Genomic DNA, 17,387 nt, shown 5'->3' on the forward strand with positions numbered 1-17,387 from the left:
TAAACACAGATATACCTGTGTGTATATATATATATATATATGTGTGTGTGTGCGTGTGTATATATATGTGTATATAACATGTACACAGAGTTGCAGGCAGGGAGATGGTTAGATACTGACAGCAGCTCCAGTGGGCGGGGCTGGGCGGGGTGGGGCGGGGCTGTGGACTCAGTTGGCGTCAGGCAACTGCGCGGGCAGCTGCGGTTCGGGGGGGAGGGAGAGACAGACAGACGGAGGGGGGGTCCTGAGAGCCGGCTCCAGGACAACCGGGGCGCGAGGGACCGGGACCGGGCCTGAGTTTGAGCGTCGCAGCGCCCGGTAAGGTTCCTCCTCTCCTCAACTGCTCTCGGGAACAGGTTGGACCGACGGCGGTGGGTTCGGCCTCCACCCTCCCTCCCTCCCTCCGGGCGGGCGGAGGGAGGATCCTCTCCTGCCACAGAAATGCGACATGGCCGCGGCCGTAATCTCCCTCTCCATCCCCCCCCACCTCACCTCACCCCCCACCCTCATCCCTCCCCCCCCCCCCCTATCCCTCCCCCCCCCCCCGTTATAGGCCTCGTATCGCGGTCCGGTCATTGACGCCCGTCATCAGTTCTAACCCCGGTGGCAGCAGGTGTTTTACTTGCAGTGATTTTTTTTCTCCTCAACCCGCACCGCCCCCCCCCCCCCACCCCTCACCCCCAGACGTGTCCCCCTCCTCTCCTGCCAGGCTGGGTGGGTGCCGGGGGGTGCCGGGCCGGGTGGGTGGGTGCCGGGGTGGGTGGGTGGGTGGGTGGGTGGGTGTATTTATTGTATTGATTCCAGCAAACATTTCAAGTTCCAGAATGATCTTGCGAATGATTTTGCGTAAAATCGACATCGAAACAATTCCTGTGTTTATTAAAAGCCCGTTCCCTGGTCAGTGTCTGAGTTGGGGGGTGGGGGGGAGGGGGAGAAGAGAGAGAGGGAGGGGGAGGGGATGGAGGGAGAGAGAGGGAGGGGATGGAGGAGGAGAGGGGTGGGGAGGGAGAGAGGGGGGGTGGGGATGGAGGAGGAGAGGGGGTGGGGAGGGGGGAGAGAGGGAGGGGATGGAGGAGGAGGAGGGAGGGGATGGAGGGAGAGAGAGGGAGGGGATGGAGGGAGAGGGGGTGGGGATGGAGGGAGAGAGGGGGGATGTCTTGTTTACTGCCTCATGTTCCGCCCTGTTTTGCCTGTCGCCGGGCACCGCTGCCGCCGCCCTCGTCTTTGTTGCCGACCCGACGAGAGCCGATCCCATCCGATCGATCCGGCTCCCGTCGGGTGGTGCTTTCCGGTTGCCCCTCACCCCCCCGCCTGCCCGGAGGGGTGGGGGCTCTGAGCAAAATCCCCCCCCCCCATGTTATTTGCTGTCTGTCTGTAGCCCCCCCGGGTCAGGGCAGAGCGGGGCGAGGCCACAGGGCGTTTCTCCTCCCCCCGCAGCCGGTGGTGAGTGAAATAGTCGAGTGTTTGTCCAGAGGCGAAGGAGGAGGCGGCGGCGGCTCTTAGTTTCTGATCCGTTATCTTGTCTACAGGCGATTGTAGATCTGTTTTTGTCCTTTAATCTTAATCGGGGTTTTCAGTTTATCTCGACAAGGCCTGGGATCGCCCCCCCCCCCCCCCCCCCCCCCCCCCCAGACCGGGCAACGACGGGTAACGTTTAGTGTGTTGTGTTATGTTATGACCTCGGGTTTGTGTCCAGTGTTCGGCTGTGTTGCTGTTGATGTGCTGCTCCTACCATTAAATGAACAGCCCCCCCCCCCCCCCCCACCACCGTAGCACAAGGCATCAGGGACACGTTTGTATTTTTCTGTTCGGCTCAGGAATTGTTGCAATGTAGATTTTACGCAAAGAGATCCTGGAAGATCTTTAAATGCGCGTTTGTCTGTCAGAAAGGGAGAATGGGGTTAGTTCGTGTGTTCTGAATGTGGTATTCAGTCTTGTGGCGTTGGGGTTCAACGCAGAGTGAGTAAGCGGTGGCTTCGTGAAGTGATTAGTCTTGATTCGTTTTTGAAAGATGATTTTTTTAATTAAAAGAAAGAACATCAATTTGCTGAAACGAGTGGAGAAAATGGTGTGATGTCTGTTCACATGGCGCACCTTGTGGTTGTTAAAATTGGTTATACTGCTGACTCAGCCACACCTATTATAACATTTTCAGAATATGCCAACAGGGTTGCTGATGCATCCTTTTTGTATCCCACTAGGAGTTGTGATCAATTATCAGTGATAATAAACCAGGGTGGGCCATATTGTCACGACTGCTTGTGTTTGGTGTAAAGCGAGTAATTATGGGAAAACTATGAAAAGCTGTCGTGAAGTTTTGATTAAAAATTGTCTCTGTGGTCTGATTAGTCCAATCCTGTTCAAATTTCCCTACGTTCTTAGCGTTATTTTAGTTAATTCGCTGGAGTAAAATATTACATTTTCATCAAATCTAAATCAGTTATTTACTGGTCTATATTATAGGATATATGATGTATTTTGTAAGACATATTGTAAGAAATCGAACATGCATCACGTATGGAGGTTCTTTTCTGAAAATGTTCTAAGTTGTAAACATGAAATTCAAAGCACTTTCATGATGCTGCCTTAAATGTTGTAGATCATAGTTTCCATGGGAAATGGTGTAGAATGTACAATTGAACTTTTCCCCCCTTTTGTGGGTGGTATCCAGCCTGTGTTTTCAGTGCTCATGGCAATATTTAGAACTCCGCATTTAGATAATTACCGACGTGAAACTGTTGCTTCCTGTCACAGTGGCATAGAGCGGTAGCTCTATTTGGTTGTCTCCCGGTCTAATCTTTGATGAGCTTAATGTGGTACTTGTTAAATTACGTGCTTTTTATTTTTAGGTCTGTTCACTTGAAAAGCTGTAATCATGACAGCCGAGGAGACGATAAACGTTAAGGAGGCTGAAATTATCAAGCTGATCTTAGATTTTCTGAATTCAAGAAAACTTCATATTAGCATGCTTTCTCTTGAAAAGGAAAGTGGAGTTATAAATGGGCTCTATTCAGATGACATGCTTTTCCTAAGGTAATAGTCTCATATTTTATTGACTGTTAGGTGAAATAATACATAGTTGGGGTTCATAGGGATTTGCCTACAAATAACATTACTACATCTAAGAATAAAATCCTGTGAAGCGCTTTGAGATGTTTCAAAATGTTATAAGGTGTCATAACAAATAGAAACATTTTGTGATTTCCTTAAGTAATCACATTGACTGTTTCAAGTCTGCCAGAAGCCAATATTTTTATTTACATGAATAGATTTTTTTATTTAGTATTTATTTAACAGAAAATAAAATGACAACCCAAGAATAGCATGAAAACATTTTGTTTCTGGGGTGAAGATGTAGCTGATGTTAAAGTTAATGGAATCGTGTCCTTTACTTTGTGGAGAATAGGATTGATTGATATGTTCTACTAGCTTGTGGAGGAGTTTTGGTAGAAAGCTTTCCTTGTGATTTAGGGAAGAGATTGAGTGGGACAGAGAGGAATAATAGACAAGTGAAACTAGTTCTGAAGAAGATAATAATCCTTGCAATTGATATAGTACCTTTCATGTTGAGAGGATGCCTTTTACTTTGGGAGAATGTATACTAATAAGACGAAATAATAATAATAATCCTTGCATTTGATATAGCGCTTTTCACGTCGGGAGGACGTCCCAAAGCGCTTCACAGAATATACTGTAAAGTGAATTGACTGTATATTTGTGGGCGAACGTGGCAGCCAATTGCGCACAGCAATGTCCCACAAACAGTCGTGGATTGAAAATGACCAATTTATTATTGTTTTTTGTTTTTTGGAGGGATTATTATTAGGCGTGTGGAGTAAGGAAACTTGCCCAAGGTTTCGCCCTCTGCCTGGAATTGAACTCAGGTCTCTCGCTTGCAAAGCGAGTGCTCTAACCACTGAGCTACAGGACTCCACGAAATGTTCTGTCTGTGTGTCTGCCCACCAATAATGCAATAACCGATTGACGTAGAGACATTGGATTTATACCTTGCATGTGGAAGTGTCATGGGCATTTTTTTCAGGCTCCTATTGTGCCCTAAACAAGCTCATCATACACACGTATGGATCTAATCAGGAGTCCTCCCAACCAGGAGTCCTCCCAAAAGGATGAGTATGCAAATATGTAAACAAGGGTCGCTAACGAGTTCAATAGCACATTTTCTTAATCTTCAGGGAAAAAGATGCCTAAGAAGCGAAGATCGGGCCCTTGAAAGACAAATAAAAATGCCAGCCGAAAGAGAGAAGGCCAATTAAATTAAACTAGTTGCAAGCATAGCTGTAACGCTTATAGCTAGTATACTATAAAGTGTAGTAACTGTATTTTGTAGGCAAACTAATATAGGGGCTATACTTTCTTAACCAAAGCAATGTTGTCTTATGTTCATTTACATTTTTCAATATGTTCCATAAAAATCAATTATTTTGCAGACAGTTAGTACTTGATGGCCATTGGGATGAGGTACTTCAATTCATCCAGCCACTTGAGTGTATGGACAAATTTGATGGGAAAAGGTATGCTTTCTCTGCTATTGGTCCCTCCTTTCTCTTTAAACTTCAGATGCCTTGAAACCACTTTCAAGGTGTTTACAGCAGTGAAACACTATACAGTACAGTTTAAGCATTGTATCGATATTTATGTTCTCTATTCTAAGCTTTGATTGAGATCTGATATACAATTGCTTTGACTTGTGGAAATCTGCTGCAATAGTGCTCCTTAATCTTATAAAACACGATCATTTAACTTTTTAAATATGCTTTTATAGATTCCGGTATATTATACTAAAGCAGAAGTTCTTAGAAGCTTTGTGTGTGAACAATGCAGTGTCTGCAGATGACGAGCCTCAACATGTAAGTACAGGAATTAATAATTTGCATTTACATGTAACATTCAACAAAGTAATCTGCAATGCTTGATGCATCATATAGTTTCCATAAATAGGCATACAAAATGTCCTGAAGATTAATTGCATCGAAGTATTTTTCTTTTTCTAGTTTTGCCTGAATTTAATATGTCAGATTATCTTCAAGATGACATGATTTTGATGGCTTCCTCACCTATCTCTCCAGATTGAGTGGATTGTACCTTCTCTGAGGAAGTTGGGTTAGATAGTCTGCTTTAAACTTTTGGTTAATGTTGCTCTATAAATCGACTGCTACAAAATATGCAGGGTGTTTTATTCTCTGTCTTATATCTCGGGTCCACTTTATGCAAAGTTATATTTTATATTTATGGGCATTGATACAAAATAAGGAGATTGATTTTAAAAACATTTCAGAAACATTTTGAGAGGATGAATGATTATTACCAGTATTTGTTATAGCTAGTGGTCATAAGCTAAGGATTCTTGCTGGAAAAATTAAGGGAGGTTATAAGGAACATTTCCATGCTGAGGCTTGTTAAAAGGATGGAATGAGTTTAAATAAAGTGTGTAAGTGTGTATGTTTGAACCTCTCTCATACCTTTTACCTCTCTCCTCATCCAATCAACAAATTAATAAATCTGCTCTAAACTACCATTATTCTTTTCATCCGTTCCCACGTTTAAGAAGTTTCCCTCATTCATACAGTATTAAATTGCCAAAACAATTATAGTGGAAGCCAGCAAGCAAATATTTGAAACTGAGACAAGTGTATACTTGTAGCATTATATATATTTATATATATATGTGTGTGTGTCTGAGTATATGTGCATGTGTATATATGTATATATTTATATTTTCGAATGAAACTGAAGGCTAAATACATTTAATAAAAAAAAGAGATGCATCTTCATGTTTTGTTGCAGTTGGAATACACAATGCAAGAGGCTGTGAAGTGTCTCCATGCACTAGAGGAATACTGTCCCACCAAGGAAGACTATAGCAAGCTATGCTTACTTCTTACCCTTCCTCGTCTGACCAACCATGCAGAATTTAAGGAGTGGAACCCCAGCACTGCTCGAGTCCAATGCTTTGAGGAGGCCTGTGTCATGGTGGCAGAGTTCATTCCTGCTGATAGAAAGCTGAGTGAAGCTGGTTTCAAAGCAAGCAATAACCGATTATTTCAACTGATCATTAAGGGCTTGCTGTACGAGTCTTGTGTGGAATTCTGCCAGAGTAGAGCCACTGGTGAAGAGATCAGTGAGAGTGAAGTTTTGCTTGGAATTGATTTGTTGTGTGGAAATGGCTGTGATGATCTTGACCTAAGTCTTCTCTCCTGGCTTCAAAACCTATCGCCCAGTACTTTCTCTTGTGCTTTTGAACAAAAGGTTTTGAACATTCACACGGACAAACTTGTGAAACCCACAAGAGCAACATACTCTGATCTATTAACACCACTAATTAATAAACTCTCTCCTTACCCATCATCCCCATTGAGGCGCCCACAGTCTGCTGATGCATACATGTCACGTTCCTTGAACCCAGCATTGGATGGACTGTCATATGGACTCACTAGTCAGGAGAAGCGTAATGCTGATTTAGTAAACCGAAGTTCTCCAATGTCTCATTCTTTTGCTAATTTTCATTACCCCGGAACGCAAAATCTTACCCGAAGTCTTTTAATGGAAAACCCAGACTGTCACAGCATATATGAGGAATCACCAGAAAGGTTAGTTGGTAACTTTCCATTCATTGCTTAAAAGTTTTAGGTTGAAGTTATACAAGAAAACATACTCTTAAGTACATTTTTAATAATAATATTTAATAAGCTTTTTCATTTTTATTCTGTAGATCTTCAATACAATTCAGAATAGAGGATTTTGTTATTTAGCCTATGTTCTGTTTTCCATTGTGAAGACTGTGATAAGTTAACCAAGAGAGGGCTCTATGGACCTTCTAAGCTGGTGGTTTGACAACAACAAATTACACTTGTATAGTTCCATTCATGTCGGAAAGACGTCCCTAGGGGCTGGATAGTTGGGTTTTTGGACCCGAGTTGGGGTCAGGAGGGGGGAGGGCAGTGGGGGTGGGAAAGTGACTGAAGGCACTGTCAAAGAGGAAGGTCTTTAGATGGTACTTGAAGGAGGCAAGAGAGTGGGTGAGTCGGAGGGATTGCGGGATAGAGTTCCAGAGCGTGGGGGTAGAGATGCTGAATGGCCAACCACCAATAGTGGGGCAGGAAGCTCAGGCGACCTGAAACAGGCCAATATCTTCCAAGTGGAGGGAGCAGACAGGTTGATATGGAGTTTGTGCCCCCTGGGACGTTCTCCCGACGTGAAAGGCGCTATACAACTGTAATTGTGTTGTTTTATTGTTAGGAGGTCAGAGAGATGGGGGGAGCTAGACTGGAGGGCTTGAGTATCGCTGCAATGAAAGGAGTCTTTTCCAGAAAACAGCCAAAATTGGTCAAACTCTTTACTTTTTTGTGGTTCTGTTTGTGTATGTGTGTGTGTGTACAAAATATTCCAAGGCTGCAGTGGAATTCAGATACTCTTAAACCATAGAAATGAACCTTAAATGTTTTTTGACCATATTCCACATTCCTGAGATAGCTAATTGTCTATTATAACTATAGCTACTGTTTTGCGACATTAAAGTGGTTTCGAGCAAGCTATTTCATGGGTCAATTATTATGACTAGAGGAGGGGATACTGGAGGAATTCTAATGAAAGGCCTTGTGTGACCTGACTAGAAGAGACAGCAATTTGCTGTAATATTGCTGTGGGAACATTGGCAATATATCCGGTTAGGCATTTCATTATGGTGCATCCAGTAAATCCAGTGCTGAATATCATTGCTCATTTGGTGTTAGTACATCGAGTCCTAGCTGCACAAGTTATTCCAGCCAACCTTTACTCTTTGTATCTTTCAAATTGAAAAGAATCTCACAAGAAAAATAAAATTCCCAGACCTTTTTAGGAGATTGATATGCTTTGAACTGTGTGACTTCAGTTTCCCTACTTTATATAGTTTCATCCTTCTTATTCTCTACCGCTGCCCACCCCCACCCCAGCTCGCACACGTTCACTTGTCATTTCATCAGCATATGTAAACTTGAGGAAGGAAACTTAACTATTCCCTATCTGGTTGATGTTTATAAATTCAGTGAAACATTCAGGTGTGAGTATAGAAATTGCTTCTAGATCAGTAGTGATTTTATTACATGTACAAAGACTGACTTGTGTATAATTTATTTTTGAAAATAGCATCCTGTAAGGTTTTACCTTGTGCTAACACCATCAAACAATAAAATAACAGTAATTCTGATTATCAAGAATTTTTAAATACCATACGGATGCATTATAGCTGGATGAGCAGTTCTTTCTCCTCACAAGAGTCCCAGGTTAAATATATAAGTGATGCTTAGTGTTGTTGACTGGACTCTCATTCGTTTACTTTTGATCCTTGACTGCTATGGAAGAGCGCTAGAAGTTTGGGATGCCACTGTAGACTAATGTAAGGGGAATTTTCTCCCCTTACTACTTTTTCTTGGTGTAAATAATAGCCTTTTGCTCCATGAATTGGCTTGCTTATCCTGATGTTCTTTTCCCCCCCCCACCCCCAATGTCTTCATAGGACCGAGTCCCCTCTGCCCAGAGAGCAACATTGTGATGGTGGTGAAGCTCTTATTCATAGTGAACCACCCGAACTAGATTCCTTACAAGCATCTACAAATACAATCACTCCCAAAGTGGAAAAGAATGAGGTAGTTGTTGGATTGGTTGAATGTGTTGTTTTTAATGTTGCTAACCGGATTAGGTTCTGTGATGGGCACTAAGCTTCTGGAACCAAAGGAATAATGTTTTCAAATGTTAAATCGATAAATGTATCTCCTATTTGGAGTAGCAGTTTAATTTAGCTCTGAAAAAGTGAATGCTTTAAGCCAGCTTCCTTGGTTACAATAGCTTGCCTGCAAAATACAGTGATTTTATAATAAATCTTGTGAAGCACTTTGAGATTTCAATCCTGATGTGAAAGGCATGTTATTAAATGCGAGAACTAGTATCTTGCATTTTGCAGGTAGGACAAGATATGCTTTCAGGCATATCCTAAAATTATTAATTTGGAGGGTAGAGAGCAGAGATGGAGGGAAAGAGGAGAGAGTTCTACATGTATGATGACATTTTGTAAGCTTTTTGATTAGGTATGAAAGGCTTATGCATTTTTGTGAATTTTTGAAAATTCTCACTTATTGAACGTACAATGACTCTTGTACACTGATTTCAGTTGGTGAGATTTAAAGGACTATATTGGGTTATTGGATGTATTGCTTTGCTACTGTTATGTACAGAAATAATTGGCTTGGATATATATTGCTTCTTAATTTTTAGTTGTATTTTTTGTGAACCTTACCTTACTCTTTTTGTACCATTGTTTATCGTTGATGGCTATCCATTGTTTTGTAGCAACATCATGTGCAGATAGATTGTTGCATGAGTTGCCTAAGAGAGTATTGATTTGTTTTTGAATAGATTTTCTGTTTTTAAAAACTTCTTAGGACAATTTAGCACATTCTCTCAAAACAGATTTTGTTGGACTAAGTGCATTTTGGGCACAAGGAATCGAAGAGTATTTTGAAGTGCAGAATTATTAATTACGGTTTGTTATTACAACACTTTAGAATTATATGTGTTAAATACATCTAGTCTTTCAGTGCACTTTATAGATGGAAGTTCTCTGAATTCAGGTTAAAGTCTAAATTTTCAGGATTGTTCTCTGTTAAGATTTTCTCTGTATTTCACAAGACAAAACATCCAAATGTCCTTATGCTGTAGTCTGGAAATGTTGCCAAATTGCATGTTCTCTCATGCAAGACTGTTTTTGTGGCTTACAATAGTACATTATACAAAAGGCTTTCTGTCCTGTGATCAAGTGCAGCTAAAATTCTCATCAGCTATGCTTGGTAAATGCTAGAAAGTGGCAAAGCTTCCTGGAAATGAACTTTGTTTACTTTCAACCAACAATAGTGCCTGTTCGGATAAGTTACATTAAATTTATATCTATTCGTTTCTCTACATCTGCCTTTTCTGCTACGAAGGTCACTCTGGATTGCTGAATCCACAAATGATTAAGTTATTGATCATCACAAGTGGGATATTAGTCAGTAGTAGCTTGTATTAATTTATGGGAGGTAAAAAAAAATCTGTTTCAAAACAGTCTTCAAGACACCCAGCTTCAAATAAATATTAAATGTTATTCCCAGGCACCCAATATTTTCTATGCATTTTATTTCAGGAGGCTGTACATTTAAACAACAACAGATTATTGTTTTGAATTTGTAGCAGGAGATCTTGGAGGTAGTGTTATCATTTTTAGCTCCTTGTTCAGTTGGGTCTGGTTATGTTTATTCTTAGAACATTTGACAATTAACTGAGCGTATTGTGTACATATAAGCATCATTATCTGATTGAGCTAAAGTAGAAAATACTATGCTAAACCCTTCTCTTTATTTTGTGGCAACAAAAATGTAAAGATTCATTTGGTTGTTTGTCATTTGCTTCATTCACCCCTTTAGCCGAAGGAATCCACAGAACATTTACAGGAATACTATCGACAGCGAATACGCTACCAGCAACACTTGGAGCAAAAAGAGCAGCAGAGGCAACTATACCAGCAGATGTTACTGGAAGGAGGGGTCAATGAGGAGGATGGAGCAGCTCAGCAGCAGAACCTCACTGAACAATTCCTCAGCAGGTATTTTCAATTCTCATTCTCTCATGTCAACAGCCCCTTCCTACCCCTTCTCAAATATGAAAATGATGGATCATCACACTGCGGTTTTGGATCTTGAAACAAATGCATTTACTTTGCATTCTCACAAAATATTCAGCAGAAGTAATAACTTAAAAGGCACTCATAAACTTTTTGAATAAAATCTTTCTGCTATCTTATGACCTGGGCCAATAGAAAAGTGTGGGCACAATTTTTCCACTAAATCCATTACAAATGCCCCATCCACTAAAAACCTATAAAAAAACAGTGTGCTTGGCCCTCAGTTCTCACCCTGCTCTTGGCTGTTTACTCAACCCCACTGTCTCTGTCTGAATATTTGTGTGTGTCTCTGTGTCTGTGTGCGGTGGAAGGCCCCGGAGACGGGAGGTGGTGACCTCTTGGAGCCCTGCAGTAAGGACATTGGCCTTCAAAAGTAGTTTAGGGTGGAAACTGACAATTTGGCCTTCGGGCCTGTGCTAATGCTAATGAGTTGCTCTTTGTATTGATTGAAATTGACAATATTTTGTGCTTTTTTGCAGATCAATGCAGAAACTAGAAGAAATGAATTTAGGAATGGATAACCTCAGCACTGATGTGCAGACTGATAACCAGCAGTGTAATGGAAACAAACCAAATACACAAAATGACTCTTTGTCTACAAATTGTTTGTCTAATCAGCAATGTTTAGGAGATTTGGAGAACTCGAGCCACTGCACAAGTACTCCATGTAAACTCAGTACAGAAAACCTGTTGCCCTTCACTGAAGAATCCCCAGTCTGTTCTGTGCAAAAGTAAGCAATAATCTATTTTAGCACAGGGGTTAATTTGTTTTCCAAATGCATGACATAATGTTAACAACAACAAGATTCCATTTATTGTTAACAAATAACAAGAGATATTGAGGCAACAATATATTTGTAATAAAAACAGAAGTCGCTGGGAACACACAGCAGATCAGGCAGCATTTAGGGAGAGAGGGTCAATAACCTTTCGACTGATGATAACTGAGTAATAACACTGACACAAGTTATAAACAGACTAAGTCATCTGCCCACATGGAGCCCTCCAACACATGCACTGCTAATTGCCCTTGAAGTTATTTTCCCCTATAACTTAGGTGCTAATTTATTGCTGTTCTTTTTAGATGCAATGTCCTACCTTAAAGTTCTCTAAGTGTAATTATGAATTTGTCTTGTAAGTAACAAAAGCTTTGTATTTTTTACGCAGTGCCAATTGTTCATCTCCATTAAGAGATCCAAATGGAAAAACTCCTACGGCTGGAAATTTGTCAGTCAGTGAAAATGGGGTAAAGCATGGCGAGGTAACATTTTGTTGCAATGTTGTTTGTTTATGAATTAATCGGTGTCTGAAATGTTTCCAGTCATGGTAAATATAAAATGTTACTTATTTTGAAAGCTGCTAAAAGGGTGTTTACGATGTTTATCATTTCACTTTGTACACGTAATAGGACGATGAATCAAAAAAACAGTTCATTGCCATCACTACCCTGGAGGACACCCAAGCCATAAGGGCAGTAGCATTCCATCCCAGTGGCACTCTTTATGCAGTTGGCTCTAACACAAAAACTGTGCGGGTTTGTGCTTACCCAGAAGTTATTGACCCAAGGTAAATAGTTTACTTGTTACAAGTTTGATTTTCTGGATCTTAAGAACCACATAAAAGATAATTTTTTTCTCTTGTGAAAGTTTTTAAATGTGTATTTCAGACAATATTTTCTGAAATTAATTTTAATTTTTTTTTAAAAGAAAAAAATGCACTTGAGCAAAATGCTTTGTTGTTGCACTAAAACTGTCTGTCGTGCAGTAGGCTTGGGTTGAATGTTCTTGACTTCTGGTTATCCTTTTAGGAAAGTACTAATCAGAAACTCAGTAATTCTCAATGAAGGGTAATATAGGGCAAGTCAATCTGGGATTGTTTTGTATATCTATTTCTGAGTGACCAGTTTATGAGGAGTGAAGCTTTGAAGCAGGTCACCTGGTCTATCTCGATTGTGGCATGGTGTAAAGAAAATGGCATCGAGTTGGTTTGGGAAAATGTAGGAAGAAAAAGTTTTTGCATCAAAGAATTTTGTAGATTTGTCTTTTATGGTTCAGGAAACAGAAAGCTAAATTTGTGTTCAAGTCAGCATTTTCCAGTTAAATAAAACAATTGTGGATCATAAATATGCATCATAAAATCCGCGGGAAAGGAAAACATTTAAGTTGCAAACATTTTTCATTGTTACAAATGTCGTAAATATGAGTACATCCTGTATCCTGCCTCCGAACAAGTTTACAGTAATGTTAAAAGGGTGTTTTACTTTAATCTTTATCATGAATATTAATAACCTGTGCATATAGTTATTTACTGTCTGTGGAATCTTGCAGTTAAAGTTGCATGTTTAATGTTTATTGCCTGCTTATAGATTTTCACTTTTTTGCATCTAGTGAACAGAATTCACCTACACAACCTTCAGTGAAGTTTAAAAGGAATAAACACCACAAGGGTTCTATCTACTGTGTGGCCTGGAGTCCTTGTGGACAGCTGTTAGCTACTGGATCCAACGATAAATATGTGAAAGTGTTGCCTTTCAATGCAGAGACCTGCAATGCTACAGGTATAGTGTATAGTGGATTTCAACTTTTTAGTGTTTAAAAGGGTTTGCAAATTAATTGCAATTGAATCTTCTCCCAATTGGGAAGTTGTACTAAAAGGGTATTTTGCTGTTCAAAGTGTTTTGAAGGGTAACTGATGTGCAACTATTGTGCAACTCGGATACTGATCTGAGCCATGTCAGGGATGGTTGCAGCTCTTCTTTGGGGGGAGAGTGATAATAGGACAGGGCTGCCTGCTTAGATGGCCACAGGAAAGTTAGTTGATGTGGAAGTAACCTCTCAGAAATATATTTCTCTACAAGTTTTTTAAAAATAAAACCTTTTTTTTGAAAAAGTTGATTTTGACAGAACATTGTACAGTTTGATGATGGGTTGTTATTCATTATTCAATATTTACTTGATCTCTAATGTATTTTTCTGTAAATTCTGTGAACCCAAAGTTTTATTAATGTCCAGTAGAATATTTTTACCAGAGAATTCCCTCATATGTTGGCATCTATTTGGTACAGGTCCTGATTTAGAGTTCAGCATGCACGATGGTACAATCCGAGATCTTGCATTTATGGAGGGCCCAGAAAGTGGAGGAGCTATCTTAATCAGTGCTGGAGCAGGAGACTGCAATATTTACACTACTGACTGTCAACGAGGACAAGGTTTACATGCACTCAGTGGACATACTGGTATGCAATCAAAGTCGAAACGTGCTTTCATAACAGAAAATAAAGAATTCTAGTTACTGTTTATTTAATTTGGTGATAGTTTTTGTTACTTAAGGTGTGAGCATCAGTGTTTGTTCTCTGGTTTTAGGTCACATTCTGGCACTTTATACTTGGGGAGGCTGGATGATTGCATCTGGATCACAAGACAAAACTGTACGATTCTGGGATCTGAGAGTTCCAAGCTGTGTTCGTGTTGTTGGAACAGCGTTTCATGGGTCGGGTAAGTGTTACTTTGCTGATTGTCAACCAACTATTTTATACAGTTTGAATTTTGTTCAACTGAGCGGATTTTACACCCTATGTTTTCCATTTTGAGGCCGTTAGACCTACAACAACATAATACTTTGCATATATATAGTGTCCTTCATGCGGGGAAGTGTCTCAGAGCACTTATTAGTGCAATTTACAGAAAAATACATTAGTGAGCAAATAAATATTGAATAATGAAGAAACCTAATTTGCAGCTCCCATTTTTAATCTTTAGCAGGCTGGCAGACCTATGTATGACTAGTATGACTTTGTTTTTATAACCACTTGTGCAGGCAGTGCTGTTGCTTCTGTGGCTGTAGATCCAAGTGGCCGTCTCCTAGCCACAGGCCAGGAGGATTCCAGCTGCATGCTGTATGATATTAGAGGAGGGCGAGTGGTACAGATCTACCAACCCCACAGCAGTGATGTCCGTTCAGTGCGGTTCTCCCCAGGAGCTTACTACCTTCTCACCGGGTCTTATGACACCTGTGTCAAAATTACAGACCTACGAGGTAAATGTTTTAGGTGAATTTGAAAATCGAGAACAATTTATTATATGTCGATTTTCTCTATTTTAAATTGTTTATATTTCTTCAATTTTCAGATTTGATTTTTTCCCTTGAGATCGGTTACAAGTGATTGGTTTCACAGATTCTACCTCACCCTGGTGATTCTTGACATTTTAAGACAAGATATTGAGTGTCAGCTGGCTCCTTAACCCAGAGCCTGACCCTGTCTTATTGCCCAACATCCACATGTGCAAGCTGGGAGTGTGGACATTTGATAATGATCAGGAGCCATGGATAATGGTTCCCTGGCTACGATTTTGAGACCTGTAACACCCCTTCCCCACCCTGGCTGAGACAATTGCTTGCTCCAAACAAACAGTCCAGGGACAAATTCTGGAACTTTTCACTGCTCAGTGAAATCACAATATGTGTTTGGGTGAAGAAGGCCCTCGCACATAAAGTCATTGGAAAGCTCCAGAAGTCATTTTTATTCATATCTGTAATACATTAATTGGTTTACCTTGTATATGTATTGAGTTTTAATACATAGAATATGATGCTAACCTGGATGAAGGGGTGGGGGGGGGGGTATAGGTAAACATTGGTTTCCATTGTAGACATGTATAATCTTTGATCTTTTATTCATAGGGGATCTGATGAAGCCACTTCCCACGACTGTAGTGGGTGAGCACAAGGACAAGGTAATTCAATGTCGATGGCACACTGAGGACCTATCCTTCTTATCTTCATCTGCTGACAGAACAGTCACCCTTTGGACTTACAACAGCAGTTGACTCACCTCTGCCAATGCAGACAAAGCACAATTGTAATTGTAATCCAAGATCTGAATTTATTGGCAATCATGGATTAATAACTATTTGTAGCTGGCGAGTGGAACATTATGTGGGATGGCACAGGCCGGTCGGTGTGTGGTGCTGTTCATGCTAAATGAAACTGTTGTTTGTGCTTGTATTATGCTGTGCTTAAGTCTTCCAATGTGATCACGCTGCTGTCACTGATAGAGCCCTGTTGCCAAATTTACACGATGACTTGAGTTGTTTGTAATGTACAAGATGAAGCAAGGCAAATGTGTTTGGTTAATATTTATGACATTCCTTGTTCAGTGTGCCAGCGACTAATGTAGAAAGCTGGCTGTGTATTATAGAGCTCTGTTCCAGTTGTGTATGTTACTTTTACAGCAAGTCACAGTGAATTGAAATTAAATCAGCAGTTCCCCCAAACAGGAAGTTGTAGTTTACCTGTAGAAAGTATTAAAAAAAAGCTGGCCAGCTTATAGCAGCACTCCCAACGTGAGGAAACAAGATGGTTGACAGAATATTTTGAATGTAACTTATTTGCTTTTATACTTCATGTAGCATGGCTTTCCACTGTGTGCACGCATGGATAATATTACAGTATTTACACCATCTCCCCCCATAACCCTAATAAATTCTCTTCTTTTATTTCAAGTTTTTTTTCTAAAGTGTGAAAAACAGTTACTTTCCTTGATATATTCTGTTTGTATATGTAATGCTTATTATATTTTCATATTGTACAGTTTAGTTTAATTTAAACTCCTAAATGTTGGGTTCATTATTAATATTTAACTTATGCATTTGTGCGTTTGGCTACAAGAACTAAAATGTAAGCACCTAAGCACTCCTGTTTAGTTTTTCTAACCATTGTAATGAGTGAAAAGTTAACCTGAGAATTTGGAAGTGTGATTGTGCAGTGTTTTCTCAATAAAGACCTTTATTTAATACAAATGTAAAAGGAAAACGTTTCATATTGTGACTGGAGAATACATCATTCAGTATTTGTCTCATAATAGTAGCACATGTGAAATACAAAATAGATTTTCAGAATTGACCTATTCTGAAAAAATTGTAAAAGTGCTCAAAAGAAGCCACCCCAGATGAAGATTGGTTTATAAATACAAATTGTTGCTGTAAATCAGTATTTGAGTCCTGCAGTTCAGTGGTTCCTGCACTTGCCTTGCAAGTGAGAGCTGGGTTCGATTCCCGGCCAGGACGAAATGTTGGGCAAGTTTCCTTTCTCCGCGTGCCTCTGTTTACTTAGCAGTAAGTAGGAAGCCGGTTGTTAGTCGATTGGCGGATTGCTTTTCTGGGAGTAATAATTCCTTAAAAAAAGAATAAATTGGTCACTTTAATCCACGACTGTTTGTGCGACACTTCTGTGTGCAATTAGCTGCTGCGTTTCACCCACAAAATATACAATCAATTCACTTTACAGTACATTCTGTGAAGCACTTTGAGACGCCTTGAAGACATGATAAAGAGCTATATGAAATGCAGGATTATATTGTTGACTTCCAATTTCATTGCAGTCAAAATTTATATAGCTGTTTTTACTGATGGTTTTATATCATCAGTGCCATTGTACTTACTCTTCGTTGGCGGGTACAGTTTAGTATTCAATGGCAGAGCATTGTTGGGAGGAGTCTGCGAACAATCACCTTCTGACGGTCAAGAAAAGACCTTCAGTGTTCTGCAAAAAATCCTAAAAAGAATACAATATATAAAAAAAATAAAAAATGTTCAAAACCTAGAAAATCAGAAATAAATGCTAGAATTACAAAATGAAATTAGTTGGTTCATACAAGCACGAGTTAAGTGTTTTAAAA

General features: G+C 40.1%; 1 protein-coding gene across 1 annotated transcript; it reads left to right on the forward strand.

Annotated features, from left to right (window-relative positions):
- Positions 1-214: 214 nt before the first annotated feature.
- wdr47a (WD repeat domain 47a) lies at positions 215-16,509 on the forward strand. The gene is made up of 15 exons (XM_007887307.2): positions 215-318; positions 2,850-3,033; positions 4,449-4,532; positions 4,784-4,868; positions 5,806-6,608; positions 8,516-8,645; positions 10,455-10,633; positions 11,191-11,442; positions 11,879-11,972; positions 12,120-12,277; positions 13,099-13,268; positions 13,776-13,946; positions 14,074-14,205; positions 14,528-14,746; positions 15,392-16,509. The coding sequence occupies exons 2-15, from the start codon at positions 2,876-2,878 to the stop codon at positions 15,535-15,537; spliced, it is 2,781 nt and encodes a 926-aa protein (XP_007885498.1). The 5' UTR covers positions 215-318; positions 2,850-2,875; the 3' UTR covers positions 15,538-16,509.
- The last annotated feature ends 878 nt before the right edge of the window (positions 16,510-17,387 follow it).

Source organism: Callorhinchus milii, unplaced genomic scaffold (genome assembly GCF_018977255.1).
Source record: "Callorhinchus milii isolate IMCB2004 unplaced genomic scaffold, IMCB_Cmil_1.0 Scaffold5, whole genome shotgun sequence".
NCBI classification, from domain to species: Eukaryota; Metazoa; Chordata; class Chondrichthyes; order Chimaeriformes; family Callorhinchidae; genus Callorhinchus; species Callorhinchus milii.